The sequence below is a fragment of the Schistocerca piceifrons genome, chromosome 7, assembly GCF_021461385.2.
Source record: "Schistocerca piceifrons isolate TAMUIC-IGC-003096 chromosome 7, iqSchPice1.1, whole genome shotgun sequence".
In the NCBI taxonomy this organism is placed as follows: Eukaryota; Metazoa; Arthropoda; class Insecta; order Orthoptera; family Acrididae; genus Schistocerca; species Schistocerca piceifrons.
This window is the reverse complement of record NC_060144.1, coordinates 471,596,602-471,615,821: the sequence shown is the minus strand read 5'-3', so window position 1 is coordinate 471,615,821 and position 19,220 is coordinate 471,596,602. Positions and strand designations below refer to the sequence as shown.

The following is a 19,220-nucleotide window of genomic DNA, read 5'->3' as shown; positions in this document are numbered from 1 at the left end:
ACAGTAGCTTGATTGGGTTACTATTGGGGACAGGGAAGGCCATTCCACATTTTCCAAAACTATTCCACATTTTCCAAAACTTTCTGAAGCTCTACAGAAGTGACAGCTCTGACAAGTTGGCTGTATGTTTCGTGCTGTTTTTCTGCAAGAAGAACCCTTTTCCAGTCAGACGCAAACCAGATGTCAGTGTATAATACCCTTTTGGTTCGTTTTTCCGTCTACTTTCACCAAATCTCAGACTTTATTCCACCCAAAAGACCCTACACCACCACAACACACCCCCCCCCCCCATGTTTCACAGCTGAAACTACACACTGAGGATTCAAGTATTCATGCGATAAAAGGCAGACAAATTGATGGAGTCTACTTCCAAATATTTCAAATGCGAGGAAGACTTTCCCAATGGCTCCTGTCCAATTTTGGAATGTCATATCCCACTGAAGCCTTTTCTTCATGTTAACAGTGTGCAACAATGGCTTTTCTGCTGCTTCATAATCCTGGAAGCTGTTTTTTTGCCAGGTGCTGTCTCACTGTTGACTCATTCACAGGTGTGTCCCTAGTTTTGTTGAATTAAACAGTCAATTCATGGACAGTTGAGAATCGATTATGTTTACTGATCACTACCAAATACTTTTCCTGACTTGCTGTTTTCCCAGGTGCTGGAGTGAAGATTATCTTCATGCTGGAAATAATTTCTTTGATATTTGTCTGACACTGGTGGGTGCAAAATGATGAACTTCACCTGTTAATCATAAGCAATCTGGCACTTTGGGGTTACTCTTGCTGTGTGTCCTACATTCATACAAACAAAACAGCTGAACTGTAAACAACATACCTGTTCTAACCAGTAAGTCATGTAGATCATTCACCTCTCGTTACACTGCAATATGCGGTCTCCAAATTTATGGAAGGTAGTGTGTATGTTACATTTTTCAATGTGGCACATCTTGTAGACATTGTTAACAGTATGTTTACCTAAAACTTGCAGTGAGATCCATGTATGATGCTATCTCTATAGAAAATAAATAGATGTAATATTTAAGCATGTCCTCATGTGTTGTGGCTTTTCTGTCACTATATGTTTTGTCCACTATTTTCATGGGACACCTACTGCTTGACTGGTATCACTGAACTGTTTACAATACGAGGTCTGTTCAAAATATTTCAGAACTTCGTCTACAAGATTTTTTACTGTTTACTTATTGTGCATGTCTCCTTCAAAATACTCTCCTCAAAAACTGACAGACTGCTCCCAAAGCCTTTTCCACTTCCGGAAGCAGACGTGGTATGCCTCTTGCTGGAATGTGCGAAGAGCCGTTTGTCAATTTTCTTTGATCTCGTCTACCATTGTAAATCCTGGTCCTTTAAACAGTTTCCAACTTTTTTATTTCCAAAGTCTGTACAACCAGCTCTGCAGAGTATGGAGGATGACACAGCACAGTGATTTCGTTTTTAATGCAATAGTCACACACCAACAAGGATTAATATGCGAGTGCATTATCATGATGCAAAAGCCACGAATTGTCTCCCCATTTCAGGAAGTTTCCTTCCCTCATTTTCTCGCAGGACTCAACATGGACCAATAGGATCATCAATTAACAGTTGATCCCTGTTACAAGAATTCATGATGAACTAATCCTTCAAAGTCAAATAAAACAGTCAGCATGGCTTTGAAATTTGACCTAACCTGATCAGCCTTTCCGAGCCTTTGTGAAGACAACCTTGGTCTAAACATCATAACCATTAAGGTTTTCTCGAGTTTCACACAAAATGTGACGCATACTCATTGCTCCTCTAACTCTCATCTCTAAATTCAAACTGTGCAACAACATTCTACTCAATAACAGACATATAACAAACGTTTGCCAGTTAAACATTAAACAGGGATGTGTACCGAGGGACATCTACCACATTTCACTCTAACACACCATTGGAGCAAATTTACGAATGTTCCCGAGTTTTTAGATCTCATTGGGACTTGCAGCAGAACTAACATACCACTGTAATGGATAGCATAAATGGAAACACACACACACACACACACACACACACACACACACACACAAACACACACACACACACACAAGTTGTGCAGTGTTCTTTTTGTACCTACTAGCACCTATTTGAGTCGTCGTCCTACTACTCCTCTGTCGCCACCACTCAAAATTTAAATATAATTTTCATATTTCAATTTGCACTATCGTTTTAAGGAATCAGTTTGCTTATCTTTTGGAAAATTAACAAAACAATTTGCATTGCAAACACTGCAAAATTATAGACAAGCAGCACCATTCTGATAAATTGTTTGTACCCGACCGTAAGCTCTATCAGCCAGCACATCATTCAACAGTATGTTTTGCAAATGACACTGGGAACTTACCTATTCCAGTTCCCAATCCTGCTGCACCTCCTGCAACAGCTCCAACCAGACCACCCACATGGTCACTTACACTTGGTAAATTTCCTGGAAATTCAATCAATAATGATATCTTCAAACTTTTGTAAAAGTATCACAAGCTGTGTTTATCATTATTACATAGACATATTTTGATTAGGGGATATCGAGAAGAGAATTTCAACTTCGTCTGCAGCAGGAATAGCTTTTGATGTTCCTAAAGGCAGAACTAAAGCCCCAGACATTTTCATATCTATAACTTCAAGTTATGTTCTACCAGGAATTGATAGCCTTTGTGATACAAGAGTTGTGGAATGCAGTTTTAGGCCAGGTATCTAATGCATGTCCAGCTTCCACCAATGTTTCCAAATAGCGAAGTTACAGACGTTCGGTCCGACTAACACAAGTACGGTCTGCCAGACAATACTGTCTGCACTCTCAGTGATAAACACCACACACTAAGGAGTAAACTGTCTTTCACAGACTTTGTGAGATGGTGTACTTTAGCTGGTAATGTCTCTTCAGGAGCCAACTAATCTCTTTTACAATCACAGACTATCAAAGATGCAATTTCTGTAATTAAGTTATATTTGTCTTTTGTGACTAATAAAAGTGTTCAATTTTTAGCACACTGCACTTCACAGAGACTGAATATAATTTTGTTTTCATGTTCTGTGGTCACCCACATTGGCAAAAAATTTACACAACATGGAAACAAAAATTCTAAAAATTTAACATCTATTTGTAGAAGGATGTTAGGAAATAAAGGGGAGGGGGGAGAAGAATGATCACTGAAGATGCTTAATGTTAAAAGTAAAAATCATCTGGTGTGAAGATGATTTATTAGTCAAAATAGTTGGGATGTATCTCATTACTTGTGAAATTGCAAAAGAGGACCCAGAAAAGGCCAAGGAAGGGTCCAATAATCCCCATAATCCCCACATCCCAACTCCAAGAATTGACCAGCAGCTAGTAGCACCAAAGGAACACTTGCTTTACATACTAGACTGGAGAGGCTGTAACAAGAACTGTAATATCTAGTTTTACCTCCCCCTCCTAACACTACATGTCTGCTCCCTCCATATATGACTCAAAAACAATTTTCTTTGCAACAAAAATTCTACGTCAACACCCATACTGTGCAAAACAAAAATACTGTTAAGTGCATGGCAGGCAGCACTTCCCACTGTACATTCTACACCTGTAGATGACTGACCATTCAAGTTGGCTTGCTGCATCCTCACTAGCAAAAAATCAATTCAGTCACAAATTTCCTTGATACCCCAAACAATCACTTTTGGTAGTAAATGCAGATGTGGTACTAACTCGAGCGCCTTTCAGAAATTGAAAAATACTGTACCTGACTGCATTGGTACACGAGTTTCAGGACATCACCTGAAAAAGCTGCAAGTCAGATTTCACCAAATCAATGTTTCTAGAAACCATGCTGGTTGGCATGGGTGATATACTGTATTACATCTGGGATCACAATATGTTTGAAGTTTATATAAGAAATTGATGTTAAAGATATTGCACGCAAGTTTTGTAGTTCACTTCTGGTAGTTAAGTGTGACCAGTGCTATATATTATGGTAGAAAGAGGGCTAACCCAGACTAAAATCTGCTAGAGACTGATAGGCATTCCATCAGGTGCTGAAGCTTTGTTGATTTTAGCAATTTCAGTTGTTCGTGAACACTAACACCTGTGTCACTTCTCTTGGCAGTGCTGGAAGCATTATGTAGGACAATAACTATTGTCTAACTCTGCATTTCATTATCACTCCAAAGTGGAAGATAAATATACATTGTGAAGTTTTATATTGTGTAAGGTACACTTTAAAACAATAGTAAGGTATACTTCAAAACAACAGTCATCTACATCTACATAAATATTCCGCAAGCCACAGAATGGTGTGTGGCAGAAGGTACCCTGTACCTCTATTTCCTTACCTGTTCCATTTGCAGAGTGAGGGAAAAAACAACTGTCTACATGCATCTGCACGAGGTCTAATATCTCTTACCTTCGTGGTCCTTACATAAAATATACATTGGTGGCTGTACAATCACACTCTGAAGTTTGTTCTCAAAATTTTCTCTATAGGGCTCATGAAAAGATCACCACCTCCCCTCCAGCAATTCCCATTTAATTTCCCAACGCATCTCTAACACGTGTGTTGTTCGAACCTACCAGTAACAAATCTAACAGCCAACCTCAGGGTGGCTATACTGTCTTCCTTTAATCCAACCTGGCTCAGATTTCAAACACAATAAGATACTCAACTATATGAGGTCTCCTTTACAGATGACCCACATTTCTTAAAAATTCACCACACCAACTTTAGTTTACCATTCACCTTCCCTGCTACTATCCTTATATGCTCATTCCATTTCATATTGCTCTGCAACATTAAAACCCCAGACATTTAATCTACCTGACACAGTCAAGCAGCACACTTACTTTATTTGAAAAATCATCAGGAGTTTTTTTCTAATTTATCTGCACATTTTTCTACATGTAAGGCTAGCTGCCATTCATCAAACCAACTACAAATTTTGTCTACGTCAAATTGTATCGTCCCACAGTTAACACCACCTTCCCATACACCACAGCTTCATCAATAGAGAGGTTGTTCACGAACTGAAGGGTCCAAAGGAACTGTTCACCAAGCTGAACAGAAGGAGCGAGGAACGAATTCTAAGAAAAGTCTTTCATAGTTCACTTTGGTTGTGGCTTTCTACTTATAGTTCCCAGGAACGGGAAACAGTCTGCCTCATTCCATCAACATTGGCCGGTCTCATTCCAGCATCGGTCCCGTTCCCGTCTGTCTGTCTCTGTCTTACCTCAGCCGGACTCATCCTTCGCGTAGCCACTCATAGCAGTTCCACTGCTGACTGCTCATAGTTAGTTCAGTATCAAGCTGTTCGTTTCATTCACTGCACACACCCATTCTGGATGTTTCAAACCTTTTTTGAACTCTGGACTTCGGTTCTTTTCGGATTATATTCAGTGTCCACAACTGGTAATGACAATGTCTTTTATAATTATGTAAATTACATGAAAATTACGTGATATGTAATACACACATCTTTTCAGATAACAGAAGAGCATATCAGCTTACTTCATTATTTCGATAAACAGCAGAAGACATACTTATAAAAAGGCAAGTTTTTGTATTATTCTGCACGCAAAGGAAGCCAGCACAGCACACATGAGTGTCATTTTCTGTCTTTTTTGATCCAAGGTAAGATAGCATGTTCATTGTTATGGAAGGCAGACCGACTTACAACCAAATGAAGCCCGCACCCCATAATCTAGTGTCTGATGTCATTTTGTAAAGAAAATACAGTAACTTCTACAATATTATTTCAGCGGTACAGGCTGGCGCACGAAAAATCATCCCTGAGTACTTGACTGCTCAATGTCGCCAACCAATCGTCATCTACTGTTTCAAAGTAGTTGTTTGAATTACCTGATTTGTTATTTCTTTACTGCCTAATTATTACATGTCTATTCTGCTCGTAGTGGTCAACAAATCATGTATAATTGGCAAGCAGTCTACTCGGGGCCAGTTTTTCAAGTTTCAAGAAAATTATCAATTTATTTTCCAAGATTTCTTATTGCCTTTAATTTTCTTCAGAGAAACATTATGAGTGGCAAGTTGTGAGTAATAACTAAGTTCCCTTGTTGCCACGTTCAAATATGCTTCTCCTGCCAAAACACAGCACAGTTTGTAAATATTTATGTCACTAAGATTCTAATGCAGTTGAAATTGCAGCATGTCAGTAGTTCATGAAATTACCCATCATTAGCATAAAAAGTTAAACTTCCTCATGTCTGTTGTTCCAAACCCATAGTAACTCATTTCAACAGCTGTTGATGGTGCTATGAAGTATTAAATCATTTAATTGAAAAATCTGTGGTCACTTTAATATAACGGTAAATATGGAAGTTCCACAAACTAATCAGATGACGAAATACTCTCCTCTTTGTATACTAACATTTGCCAAAATCTTGTTACAATGTCTGAAACCGTTTACAAGATAGGAGGAATTTTGTGAATATTTTAATCTAACTTTTTCACTAATGCGTGAGTTCAGGACGAAGTGAGTTATATATGATCCATTTTTTCAAGCCCGGTAATAGGGATATTCTTCAAAAATTGAAGAAAAATTTAGCTACATTTGGTATGCAGCAACATGAACTAACATGCACTGAACGTAATTTCAAAGCAACATCTATTTCACTGCAAACCTTATGAAATTCTTGCAGTAATTTACTTAATACTACAATATCACAAGAAATATGATAATTAACCAAATTACAAGCAATTCATCATTAAGCTGATGAGCAAAGCTATAAGATATGCAAATTATTATACTGAGTAGTTCCTTTACAATCAACTGAGAAAAATTAGAGTTTGGCCGACCCATGCCCCCTGCCCTTCACGGTGTCAAGCCACCAGCTAGCTTCCACACCAAATCATAACCATGTAAGAGGTTCAGCTTGCAAGGTGGCCATCACCCCCACCTGCTTGCCAGCAGCCATGCGCATCATCTAGCAAACTTGCACAGAATCTTATTGTGTGAGATGGGCTTTACCATCACAACTGTGCAGCCTACCTAATTAACACAACAGTCAACTTTTCGACCTTGGTCGCAGCAACAAGCCACAACATTGGTCATTTGCATATTCTCGCAATGTGAAAAGTTCTTGGAAAAAGAATCAGTCTCCTCCACATTTTCTGATCTGGATAACCTCTTTAAAAATAAAGTGAAAAGCTTCAGTTTGATAAATACAATTTGAGTCACATATCTGCTTTCCCACTGGTTTCCTTTAACAATCAATTCTTCCCATTTTTGAAGCCCTCTTAATCCTTGCCAGTGAACTATATTCTCACTTTTGTGTTGTACTACTTTTATTGCATGGAACTTCTTTTCCACTGTTGCTTCAATTCATTCTTCAAGAAACATTTCAATATTAGAAAATTCAACAGATCACATTTCCCTTAAAATTTTTAAGTTTTTTTGAGCACCAAGACTATACATCATTTGTCTTATGACCATAAGAAGCGGACTCAGGTAAACTTTCTTAGATTGTTACCTCCTGTCCACTTAAAGGCACAGTAACTGCTCCACTTAAACATTCTACAAAAGGGGATGCACTTTCCTCAGTAATCAACACAAGTCATTTGTTTCCTAATGAATTATGTACCAGAAAGGAGTTAGAGGGTATTAAAGTTTGTGTTTTTCCGTTTGCTATTTTACCCAATTTGTTGCAAAGAAGACTTGCTTGGAAAAATAAACAATCTGTACACGGTTACCTCCACTCTAGCACCTCTCAGAAAAACAGACTTTATATTAGACGATGATTGGTTTGTGGGGCGCTCCACTGCGCAGTTATCAGTGCCCATATTAAGTCCCTACATTGACAAACCAATCTCGTCACATTCACAAATGACGGAATGATGAGGACAACACTTAACAGTCCCTGGGCACAGAAAACCCCAAACCCAGCCGGGAATCTAACCCGGAACCCCGTGATCCAGAGGCAGCAATGCTAGCAACTAGACCACGAGCCACAGACAATTTACATTAGGATAAAAACACTACAAAATTCAATTTTTTTACTGATCCAAAATCAAATTTATATCTTTGAAGATTAAAAATACCACTTAGCTACAATTTCAAACTGACTGACTACAATCTGTCAGGAAAGAAGATAGACATATCTGCAGTTTGAGAATAAACTTCTTGACATTAATGTTAAGGTACGTTCTATTACAACTAGGAACCTGAAAAAACTTGCATTTCAATCAATGCAAATACAGATGCAAATTCAGTCTCATAACGCAGAAATGGTGTTACCTAACAGACCCTATTTCATAATAAGTTTTATCCAGATGAACATTTAATCAGTTTAAATAGCTTTATTTTCTTCTACAAATATTGCATATGTAACCAATTTTACAACTACTAATATCGGGCATCTGGTGAACTCAAATTTGGAAAGAACACGCGCGAGAACATGCTTGCAAAATGTAAGTGCACAAATGCAACAATGCATCAGTGCACTATGTTCAAGTGCCACACAAATTGTTGACTGTAGAATAGCCTCCAAGATATACACCATGTAACAAATCTGCAACAGGACCTAGCATTATAACAAAAGAATGCTTATGTTTGAAAGCTGGTACAATAGTCACTTACATTCCAACCAACTTGCTTTTAACATGATAGTTTCCAGTGGCAGTTTTTAATTGTAGTTGCGTCAAATAACAGTAGAGGTTGGGTCTAGTTACCCTGTTTACGGCTATATCAACATGCATGGTAGCTGTTACTGAATGTTGTGTTGTGCTTTGAACTATCTGGTGCGACCAATCCCGGTCATCACAGAGCTCATTAAAACTCAACACCAGAACGGATGGCAATCTCTATAATGTCTTAGTTCTGCTGTGGCGGAAATGCTTTGTGCAGACTGCTGCCCTGCTTGGACAAGGCACGGGCTAATTCCCCACACCAGTCCTCCCTCTCTGGCAGTCTTAAGTCTAGTTCATTCACACTCATGTCATAACTATTTACTGTGTCCACACTGAAACGAAAACACAACCTGTCAACATATTTTGAGTACTTCAAAGTTCTTCCCCTAACATGCAAACAGTTATTTTCATTCCTAATTCTATGAATAGGTGCCTTGTCGGTTCAACATGTTGTGTTGTCAAGTACGGGTTGCATGGCTATTAATGCCCCGAAAAACATTAATATTCTGCAAATTCTGTAATTATTGAACTGAGTGGAAAAAAGTGTCAAAAAACACTTATCAGATAAGCACTTTGTTGACTGATGGGGTACAATGTTTATGCATTTCTCAACAGAAATGATCATTTGTTGAAACAGACACCACGCAATCATATAATTATATTTGATTATTTATAAACAAAAATTTGGGTGCAACTTTTTTCCAAAATAGATTCTACGCTTACAAGTCCCTAACTGACAAATTGAAAGGCATACCTTGTACTTCCATGTATATTAGTAACATTAATTACACACTGTCACTTCAATCTGTAACATTAAAAAAAATAATTTTCCATACTTGCAACATCCTGAAGTGGAGCTCCACCAGCACCAAGACCCATTCCTAGGCCTCTCAAACCTTCAGGAAGTTTCAATGGTCCTTCTTGTTTGTGTTCTATGCGATCCATCCTTACAGTGATTTTCCTGTCGTACAACATCTGATTATGCAACATAGCTGGAGAAATCATTAAGGAAATTATACAACTATTATGAGAAATACACCATGAATTAAAGACAAACTAAACCGAGATTTAGAAACAGCAGATTGGCAATGACTTCAAGCTATCTAAGCCCTTCCAAAATCTTCACTGAATGGTGCACTATTCTACATGTCTTGCAGATACTAATTTTTTCAGTATTTTAATTTTGCCACATGCATCTGTGCTGGCCCATTCTTTGACTAATAATTGAAAGTACTCTGCTGGTATGTGCATGCCATTTAAAGAAATTTCATTAACTGTCCACTGTACATAAAAATGTTGTAAATGTCACATCTAAACGTAAGAGATGAAATATTCAATCCTGTTATATTATTCTCTCTTTCAAAGCTGAGTAGGTCACTATTATTTTAATGATGCTTGCACAAGAGAGAAACGTCTTAATTCCTTAATGTTCACCTGTTACATGTTTTGCACTTACATTTTCTCTACATTTAAAACTCCAGACAAAATATGAATTTCATGAAAGTGAATACATGGAATGTGGGAGGTTTTATACACCTATCTGGATGTGGCATCCTATTAGACTAATTCTAGCCAGTACAGTAACTGCCTCTAAAATTAGAGATTTCTCCTGCTTTCCTAACAGTTGCCAAATGGAAAACATTTAGTGCACAAAAGACCACATTAATGTCCAGATATACATGAACACACAAAGGCACAATAGAAATACGGAAGGATACAAATAGCTTGAACAGCTTCCACTGGATGTTCATATTCAACAACACCAAATCCCCTACTCTTGCCTTCTTTATCAGTACTAATTTCTGCACTGACCACTTTTCCGGCCAGTTTAAATACTTCTTTTAGCTTCTTTTCGTCTACTTTGTAGTCCAGCTGAAAAAGGAAAAAACACATTTAAATACAAGGGAAAGACTCTAGCATTAATAAAAATTAAATTCTTGTAACATTCAAAGTACAGGAAAACAAAAAAATAGTTCTGAACTTTTCACATACTATGCCAATATGGGCATATCTGTGACTTCTTAACGAAACATAACTTTCATTCTTGATCATTTAAAATAAAGAGCAAAAAAAAAATGTGCTTTTGATTCTTTTCGATCAAATATCCATCAAATTTTGAGCACACATCTGTGATATCCACATTTCTTGTAATACGAGGTTGGAACTTTAAAAGTGGCAACTATTTATTTACAGCTCATACAAAACGCAGGAAGTGGCATTACTTCTGTCTCTATGATGTTCATTTTTGGAACACAACCTACGACCAGCTTAAAGACAGAAGCGATGACACTTTCTGCAGGTTCTGACCATCATTTTGCAGGACAATGCTCAAGCACGTACAGTGGAAGCTGTTATTTATTTGTTTGACTGATGGGGCTCTTAAGTGCTATACCACCTACTGCACTCCCCTGACTTAAGTCCTCGTGAGTTAAACTCAATTTCTAAACTGAAGGAAACACTTGACGGCATTCACTTCGGAACTGCTACAAATTCAGGAGGCAATAGACTGCGCTGCTCAAACTATCAACACAACCAGCACTGCTAAGAGTATCCTACAACTTCCACATTGCTTGCAACAGGTTATACACAATGCTGGTGACTACTTTGAAGGTCAGTAAAACTTTGAAAGAAGTTATTTTTTCCAAGCTGTAAATAATTAGTTGTCACTATTAAAGTTCCAACCCTTGTATTTAGGCCAAAAACATTTATGCCACTGTTGAAGTGGCTCCTGAAATATCAGAAGAAATAATAATGTTCTAATCACATTTTTGAAAACAGACAGAGGTTTTCTGCACTTGCAATTCATATGATCCTGCAATATCACATTAAAATGAGGTAATTTTGATCCCTTTATGTACCACACACAGAACAGCTGCTCTCCTTTGTCTTGTGATTTAAGGAAGTGCTGAAAAATTTCTAATGATCTTCTTAGTGGAATAACTGACTGACTTTATTACAACTAGATGCTGTCTTCTACATCCTAAAGAAAGTGCCAACACTTGGCAAGTATACAAAAACCACTGGCAAATTATGTTCAGATTCATAGCTAACTAAGTCACATAGGAAATAAAATGTTACTGGTGAAGAACAATTTAGTTTAGACAACCACTTACCTTTGGTTACCTGGTCAAAAATTTCTACAATTTAGTAATTACAGTAAGTGCATGAACTTCCACCTGCCATTGGTGAGTAGCCTTTGGATGTTACGGATGGTAAGAAATGAGAAAAATTGTTAGAGAAATACTTCAAAAAGAAAGAAGATATGCACCGAATGTGGTGAAAATTACAACAGAACTAACTGGCTCTGCTCTGTTGCACAACGAACATCCCTCTGAGCAGTTTGAAGATCGAGGGCATGTCTAATGATTTCTAAAGAATCCGACAACTCTTCCAACTGCAACTTGCATCTGTTGTTGTGGTCTTCAGTCCTGAGACTCGTTTGATGCAGCTCTCCATGCTACTCTATCCTGTGCAAGCTTCTTCATCTCCCAGTACCTACTGCACCCTACATCCTTCTGAATCTGCTTAGTGTATTCATCTCTTGGTCTCCCTCTACAATTTTTACCCTCCACACTGCCCTCCAATACTAAATTGGCGATCCCTTGATGCCTCAGAACATGTCCTACCAAGCGATCCCTTGATGCCTCAGAACATTTCCTACCAAGCGATCCCTTCTTCCAGTCAAGTTGTGCCACAAACTACTATTCTCCCAATCCCATTCAATATCTCCTCATTAGTTATGTGAGCTAATCATCTAATCTTCAGCATTCTTCTGTAGCACCACATTTCGAAAGCTTCTATTCTCTTCTTGTCTAAACTATTTATCGTCCATGTTTCACTTCCATAGATGGCTACACTCCATACAAATACTTTCACAGAAATGACTTCCTGACACAAATCTATATTCGATGTTAAATTTCTCTTCTTCAGAAACACTTTCCTTGCCATTGCCAGTCTACATTTTATATCCTCTCTACTTCGACCCTCATCGATTATTTTGCTCCTCAAATAGCAAAACTCCTTTACTATTTTAAGTGCCATTTCCTAATCTAATTCCCTCAGCATCACCCGACTTAATTGAACTACATTCCATTATCCTCGTTTTGCTTTTGTTTATGTTCATCTTTTATTCTCCCTTGAAGACACTGTCCATTCCGTTTAACTACTTAAAGTTTTTATTTCTTCTCCGTGGATTTTAATACCTACTCCAAATTTTTCCTTTGTTTCCTTTACTGCTTGCTCAATATACAGATTGAACATCATCAGGGAGATGCTACAACCCTGTCTCACTCCCTTCCCAACCACTGCTTCCCTTTTCATGCCCCTCGACTTAACTGCTATCCAGTTTCTGTACAAATTGTAAATAGCCTTTCGCTCCCTGTATTTTACCCCTGCACCTTCAGAATTTGAAAGAGTATTCCAGTCAACATCGTCAAAAGCTTTTCCAAATCTACAAATGCTAGAAACAACAAATGCTAGAAACATAGGTTTGCCTTCTCTTACTCTAGCTTCTCAGATAAGTCGTTTAGTCAGTAGTGCCTCACATGTTCCCATATTTCTATGGAATCCAAACTGATCTTCCCCAAGGAATGCTTATACCAGTTTTTCCATTTGTCTGTAAAGAATTTGCGTTAGTATTTTGCAGCCGTGACTTATTAAACTGATAGTTCGGTAATTTTCACATCTGTCAACATCTGCTTTCTTTGGGATTGGAATTACTATATTCTTCTTAAAGCCTGACGGTATTTCGCCTGTCTCATACATCTTGCTCACCAGATGGTAGAGTTTTGTCAGGACTGGCTCTCCCAAGGCTGTCAGTTGTTCTAATGGAATGTTGTCTATTCCGGGGGCCTTGTTTCGACTCAAGTCTTTCAGTGCTCTGTCAAACTCTTCACACAGTATCATATCTCCCATTTCATCTTCCTCTACATCCTCTTCAATTTCCGTAATATTGTCCTCAAGTACATCACCCTTGTATAGACCCTCTATATACTCCTTCCACCTTTCTGCTTTCCCTTCTTTGCTTAGAACTGGGTTTCCATCTGAGCTCTTTATATTCATAAAAATGGTTCTCTCTTCTCCAAAGGTCTCAAATTTTCCTGTAGGCAGTCTATCTTACCCCTAGTGATATATGCCTCTACAGCCTTACATTTGTCCTCTAGTCATTCCTGTTTAGACATTATGCACTTCCTGTAGATCTCATTTTTGAGACATTTGTATTCCTTTTTGCCTGCTTCATTTACTGTATTTTTATATTTTCTCCTTTCCTCAATTAAATTCACTATATTTACCCAGGGATTTCTATTAGCCCTCATCTTTACCTACTTGATCATCTGCTGCCTTCACTATTTTATCTCTCAAAGCTACCCATTCTTCTTCTACTGTATTTCTTGCCCCCATTCTTGTCAGTCGTTCCCTAATGCTCTCGCTGAAACACTCTACAACCTCTGGTTCTGACAGTTTATCCAGGTCCCATCTCCTTAAATTTCCACCTTTTTGCAGTTTCTTCAGTTTTAATCTGCAGTTCATGACCAATACACTATGGTCCGAGTCCACATCTGCCCCTGGAAATGTCTTACAATTTAAAACCTGGTTCTTAAACCTCTATCTGAAACCTTCTGGTATCTCCAGGCCTCTTCCATGTATACAACTTACTTAATGACTCTTGAGCCAAGTGTTACCTATGATTAAATTACGCTCTGTGCAAAATTTTACAAGGTGGCTTCCTCTTTCATTCCTTTCCCCCATTCCATATTCACCAACTATGTTTCCTTATCTTCCTTTTCCTACTACCAAATTCCAGTCACCCATGACTATTAAATTTTCGTCTCCCTTCACTACCCGAATAATTTCTTTTATCTCATCGTACATTTCATCAATTTATTCATCATCTGCAGAGCTAGTTGGCATATAAACTTGTACTACTGTAGTAGGCGTGGGCTTTGTGTCTATCTTGACCACAATAATGCGTTCAGTATGCTGTTCGTAGTAGCTTACTCCTATTTTTTTATTCATTATTAAACCTACTCCTGTACTGTAAACATATTGCATCAGAGTTAACTTCACCCTGTGATTATGATTGTATGCAGGGGACATGCACTTCCCAGTATCAGTCACTTGATAAAATATGGCAGTTGCCTTTATGGTTCGTATATGCACTGAACGGTGTTGTCTGCTAAGGCTGACGTCATTGGCAGCACTGATAAAACTACTACTACATATGAGGTGAGTCAATTTTGATCAACAGAGCTACCCTCCTTAACTGACATGCTATGCATTTGGTGTGTGTAGCATGTCTGTAGCCTTATATAAAGTGACCAAGTGTGTCTTTAGTTCCTCCTTGTAAGTTGTGTTTTCTTTCCTAGTTTTAAGTTAGAAAATACAGATGATACCGAAAGAGAGACACTTTCAATGGAAAGAAAGAAAAATTTTCGAAAGAGTTAAAAGTTCATCATGGCATTAGCAGAGACTACAGGAATACCTGTGTATAAGCTGAACAAAATCATTGAAAACAGGCTATTTTGGTAATACAAGCACAACTGGGCCAAACTTCAAACAATGAAATATGCCAGTTAGTCTTAATATGCACAACTAGAAGGAATTATGAAGAATAGTTTCAGACAGCGTATGTTTTGAACATTACAGTGACCAGTTTGATCTAACACAAAAATGCACTAAAAGTCACCAATGTGCTCGAGATCAAGGGCTTCAGCACTTATAATGGGTGTACTAATAGGTTTAAGAACCTGTACAATGTTTTGTACAAAACTATGTGGCAAAGGAAACAGTGTAGATACAAAATATATTAGTGAGTGGCAGAATGGCAGATTATAAGAACAAATGAAGAAATATAAACCAAAGGAACAATCAATTGTTAATAAAATTATTTATAAAATTAATGATGCTGGTATCTCTTTTGGCATCCTGCCAAACAAAACTTTTGCCTTCAAAGGTGAAAACTGCCACGAAGGCAAAGTTCACTGCTGAAATGCTGATGGCCACAGAAAAATTAAACCATTTGTGACTGACAAATCAAAAAAACATTATTTTAAAGAAGTAAGAACACTGCCAACAGACTACAGCACCAGTGTGGTTGACATTAGAATTATTCTAGAAGCAATTACATTGGCTTGATGGAAGAAAGGGAGAGGGTAAGGAATCATTCCAATACCGGGAGCGGAAAGACTTACCTTAGGGGGTAAAAAGGACAGGCATCCACTCGCGCTCACACACATACACGTGTGTGTGTGTGTGTGTGTGTGTGTGTGTGTGTGTGTGTGTGTGTGTGTGCACGCACGCACGCCTGTCCTTTTTCCCCCCTAAGGTAAGTCTTTCCGCTCCCGGGATTGGAATGACTCCGTACCCTCTTCCTTAAAACCCACATCCCTTCATCAGGAAAGAGGGAAGGAGAGGGAAAGACGAAGCAACCGTTTGTTGCTAAAGCTTCAATTTTGTGTGTATGTGTTTATCGACCTGCTAGCACTTTTGTTTGGTAAGTCTCATTATCTTTGTTTTTAGATATATTTTTCCCACGTGGAATGTTTCCCTCTTTCGCAACAAACTGTTGCCTCATCAGGAAAGAGGGAAAGAGAGGGAAAAACGAAAGGATGTGGGTTTTAAGGGAGAGGGTAAGGAGTAATTCCAATCCCGGGAGCGGAAAGACTTACCTTAGGGGGGAAAAAGGACGGGTATACACCCACACACACCCCCACACCCCCCCACACACACCCACACCCCCACACACCCACACCCCCACACACCCACACACCCCCACACCCACACACCCCCACACACACACACCCCCACACACACACACCCCCACACACACACACCCCCACACACACACACCCCCACACACACACACCCCCACACACACACACCCCCACACACACACACCCCCACACACACACACACCCCCACACACACACACCCCCACACACACACACCCCCACACACACACACACACCCCCACACACACACACACACACCCCCACACACACACACACACACCCCCACACACACACACACACACACACACACACACACACACCCACACACACCAGATCTCCAGTTACTTTCCAGTCCACCTTTATCCCTCCCCATATATTTTTATTTTCATTTTCATATCAGCCTCATGTTACACTTTCCACCTTCTAATACCATGTCACCCTCACAACACCCCCACAACGACCCCATTAAGTTTTATTTACATTCCCTCCGCAAACATGCCTTCGCCCTAGCCAGATTACACTCTCATATTTTATTTTCTCAGGCTTATCTGACATTTGGCATTACCCCCAAAGGCCTCACACTTAAAGTTCCCATCTCTGGCTGTAACCCTTCTTTCAATCAGTCCCTATACCAGTTCCAAACTGAACAATCCATTGCCCTCACCCACCTAATCCTTCACCTACACATCAACTCAGCCAATGAACACACCCGTCAACTCCTATCCTTAATAGAAAGTCCTTAATCTTTCCTCTCCCACATCCACACCGGCTGTTCAGAGCATCCTCCTACAGACCAACCGTAAATTAGAACAGCATGCCACCCTCCACCTCAAAAAACTATCCAATCTCCTGGTTTCCCACCTCCGGAAAGGCAACTCACTCACCCTTCACAACCTTTCCAGCAAACCTCAACCTCCTCATTGCACACAAACCCAGTCTCTCCCATCTACTCAATCTCCCACTTCCAGCTCCACTCCCTCCAAAACCTCAAAATTCCAATCAACACAATCTGAAACCACAACACCCTAATTCAGTAGTTAACCTTTCCTCCAAACCTCTCTCCCAATCCGAAACCTCTGTCCTATCCAAAGGCCTCACCTTCAGCCCCACTTCCAGATTCAACCAAACAGCCCTCGTCAAAAGATTTACTGTTCTACACTCATACTCTCTGCTGGAAATATCACTTTGCCACCAAGAAAAATGATCCTAATCCTAATGGTTTGTGTGTCTATCGACCTGCCAGCACTTTCGTTCGGTACGTCACCTCATCTTTGTTGGGAAACATTCCACATGGGAAAAATGTACCAAAAACAAAGATGATGTGACTTACCAAACGAAAGCGCTGGCACGTCGATAGACACACAAACAAACCCAAACATACACACAAAATTCAAGCTTTCGCAATGAACTGTTGCCTCATCAGGAAAGAGGGAAGGAGAGGGAAAGACTAAAGGATGTGGGTTTTAAGGGAGACGGTAAGGAGTCATTCCAATCCCGGGAGCGGAAAGACTTACCTTAGGGGGAAAAAAGGACAGGTATACACTCGCACACACACTCATATCCATCCGCACATACACAAGCAGAGAGATTTTATATATATATATATATATATATACACACACACACACTTTCACATGGGAAGTATTTTAGTTTGTGAGTATACCCTACACCTACATGCATCACTTCAAGATCTCATAAAATCAGTTATTTTTTATATAGAAGGCAGTGCATTGCTGTATTATTATAAAGGTTAAATTACATGTTTGTATTGGTAGGAGGATGGGTACCAGGTTGAGGAAGTTGAAACAGAGTTCAAGAGAAACTGATTGTAAAACCATAGTAAGAGGCAGGCTGACAGGCGAAATGATTGATGAACTACAGCAGTATTATGGGACAGCCATTAGAAATAATACTGAGGATTTGTCGAAAATGCAGCAGGCAATACGGGCTACCTTCTTCCGCTGACCGTCAACTGATGAAAAACCCCCACCGGACCGGATTCATGGTGCAATTATCGCAATACCCAGTACTCCTACAGTTCATACAGCCATAAAATTCCATCCCAGCAGCAGTCATGGTGTATGCGTATTGTCATATCGCTGGCTTTGTTGGAGAGTATCTTTGTGAGCAGCAGTGTCTGCAGAGTAGAGTGCGGGACACGGAACTGATGTTTAGTGTGTAGCTCTGTATGTGAGAGGCATGTTAGTACGGAAGTTGAAGTGCTCCTACAAGTGCTATTATAGTAAAGTGATGATCTATGGAAATGGTTCAGAGGAAAGTGCATCAGGAAGTAATTGAAAATAAGCAGTGCCGTCAATAACGTATTTATGTATCCTCTCGTTGCGTGTCGCACAGCATCGATCATCCACGCAGTGTTCGGTCTCCCGGAATTAACGAATGTGAATCATTAAAAATTAGTTACCATAGAACATTGCAGTCAGGTGCCAGTGTCTTGTAGCAAGCGTGAGGACGTGCATTCGGTCATCGCGTTCCGAATTATCAACAATCAGTCGCGCCGCGATGGTTACGCACACACTCGTACAAGTGAGAGCTAAGAGACTAAAAAATTAACTTTACAAACAGTGTTATATCATTACTAGTGTCAAGGAGGACTATTACCAGATATCTGAATGTGTGACGAGTGTAAAAACTTTCATTTGATCATTCGGCTTCAGCATCATCAACAACAATCACACGCGTCATGTCGGTTGCGCGTACGCTCGTCTTGAGTGATATTGTGGACAGATAATCATCAAGATTGTTAATTGGGATAAACATGTACGACTTAGGATGTAAACAGTGCAATCTGTAACTTTCTTTTATCGTCTCTGAATATATT

At 39.3% G+C, this 19,220-nt stretch overlaps 1 protein-coding gene across 6 annotated transcripts in view; it reads right to left on the bottom strand.

Moving 5' to 3' along the window:
• LOC124804591 (myelin expression factor 2) overlaps positions 1-19,220 on the bottom strand; it is a 111,629-nt gene that overhangs the window by 55,692 nt on the left and 36,717 nt on the right. For 5 of the 6 annotated variants that reach the window (XR_007017347.1, XR_007017348.1, XR_007017349.1 and 2 more), the window contains exons 5-7: positions 10,370-10,523; positions 9,488-9,643; positions 2,381-2,464 (exon numbers count right to left, since the gene is read on the bottom strand). Coding sequence is in view for 3 of the 6 variants with exons in the window: in XM_047264781.1 (XP_047120737.1) it covers positions 2,381-2,464; positions 9,488-9,643; positions 10,370-10,523 (394 nt within the window). In the remaining 3 variants the exon portion in view is untranslated. The remainder of the gene's footprint in view (positions 1-2,380; positions 2,465-9,487; positions 9,644-10,369; positions 10,524-19,220) is intronic. The other variant, XM_047264782.1, reaches the window with a different exon arrangement.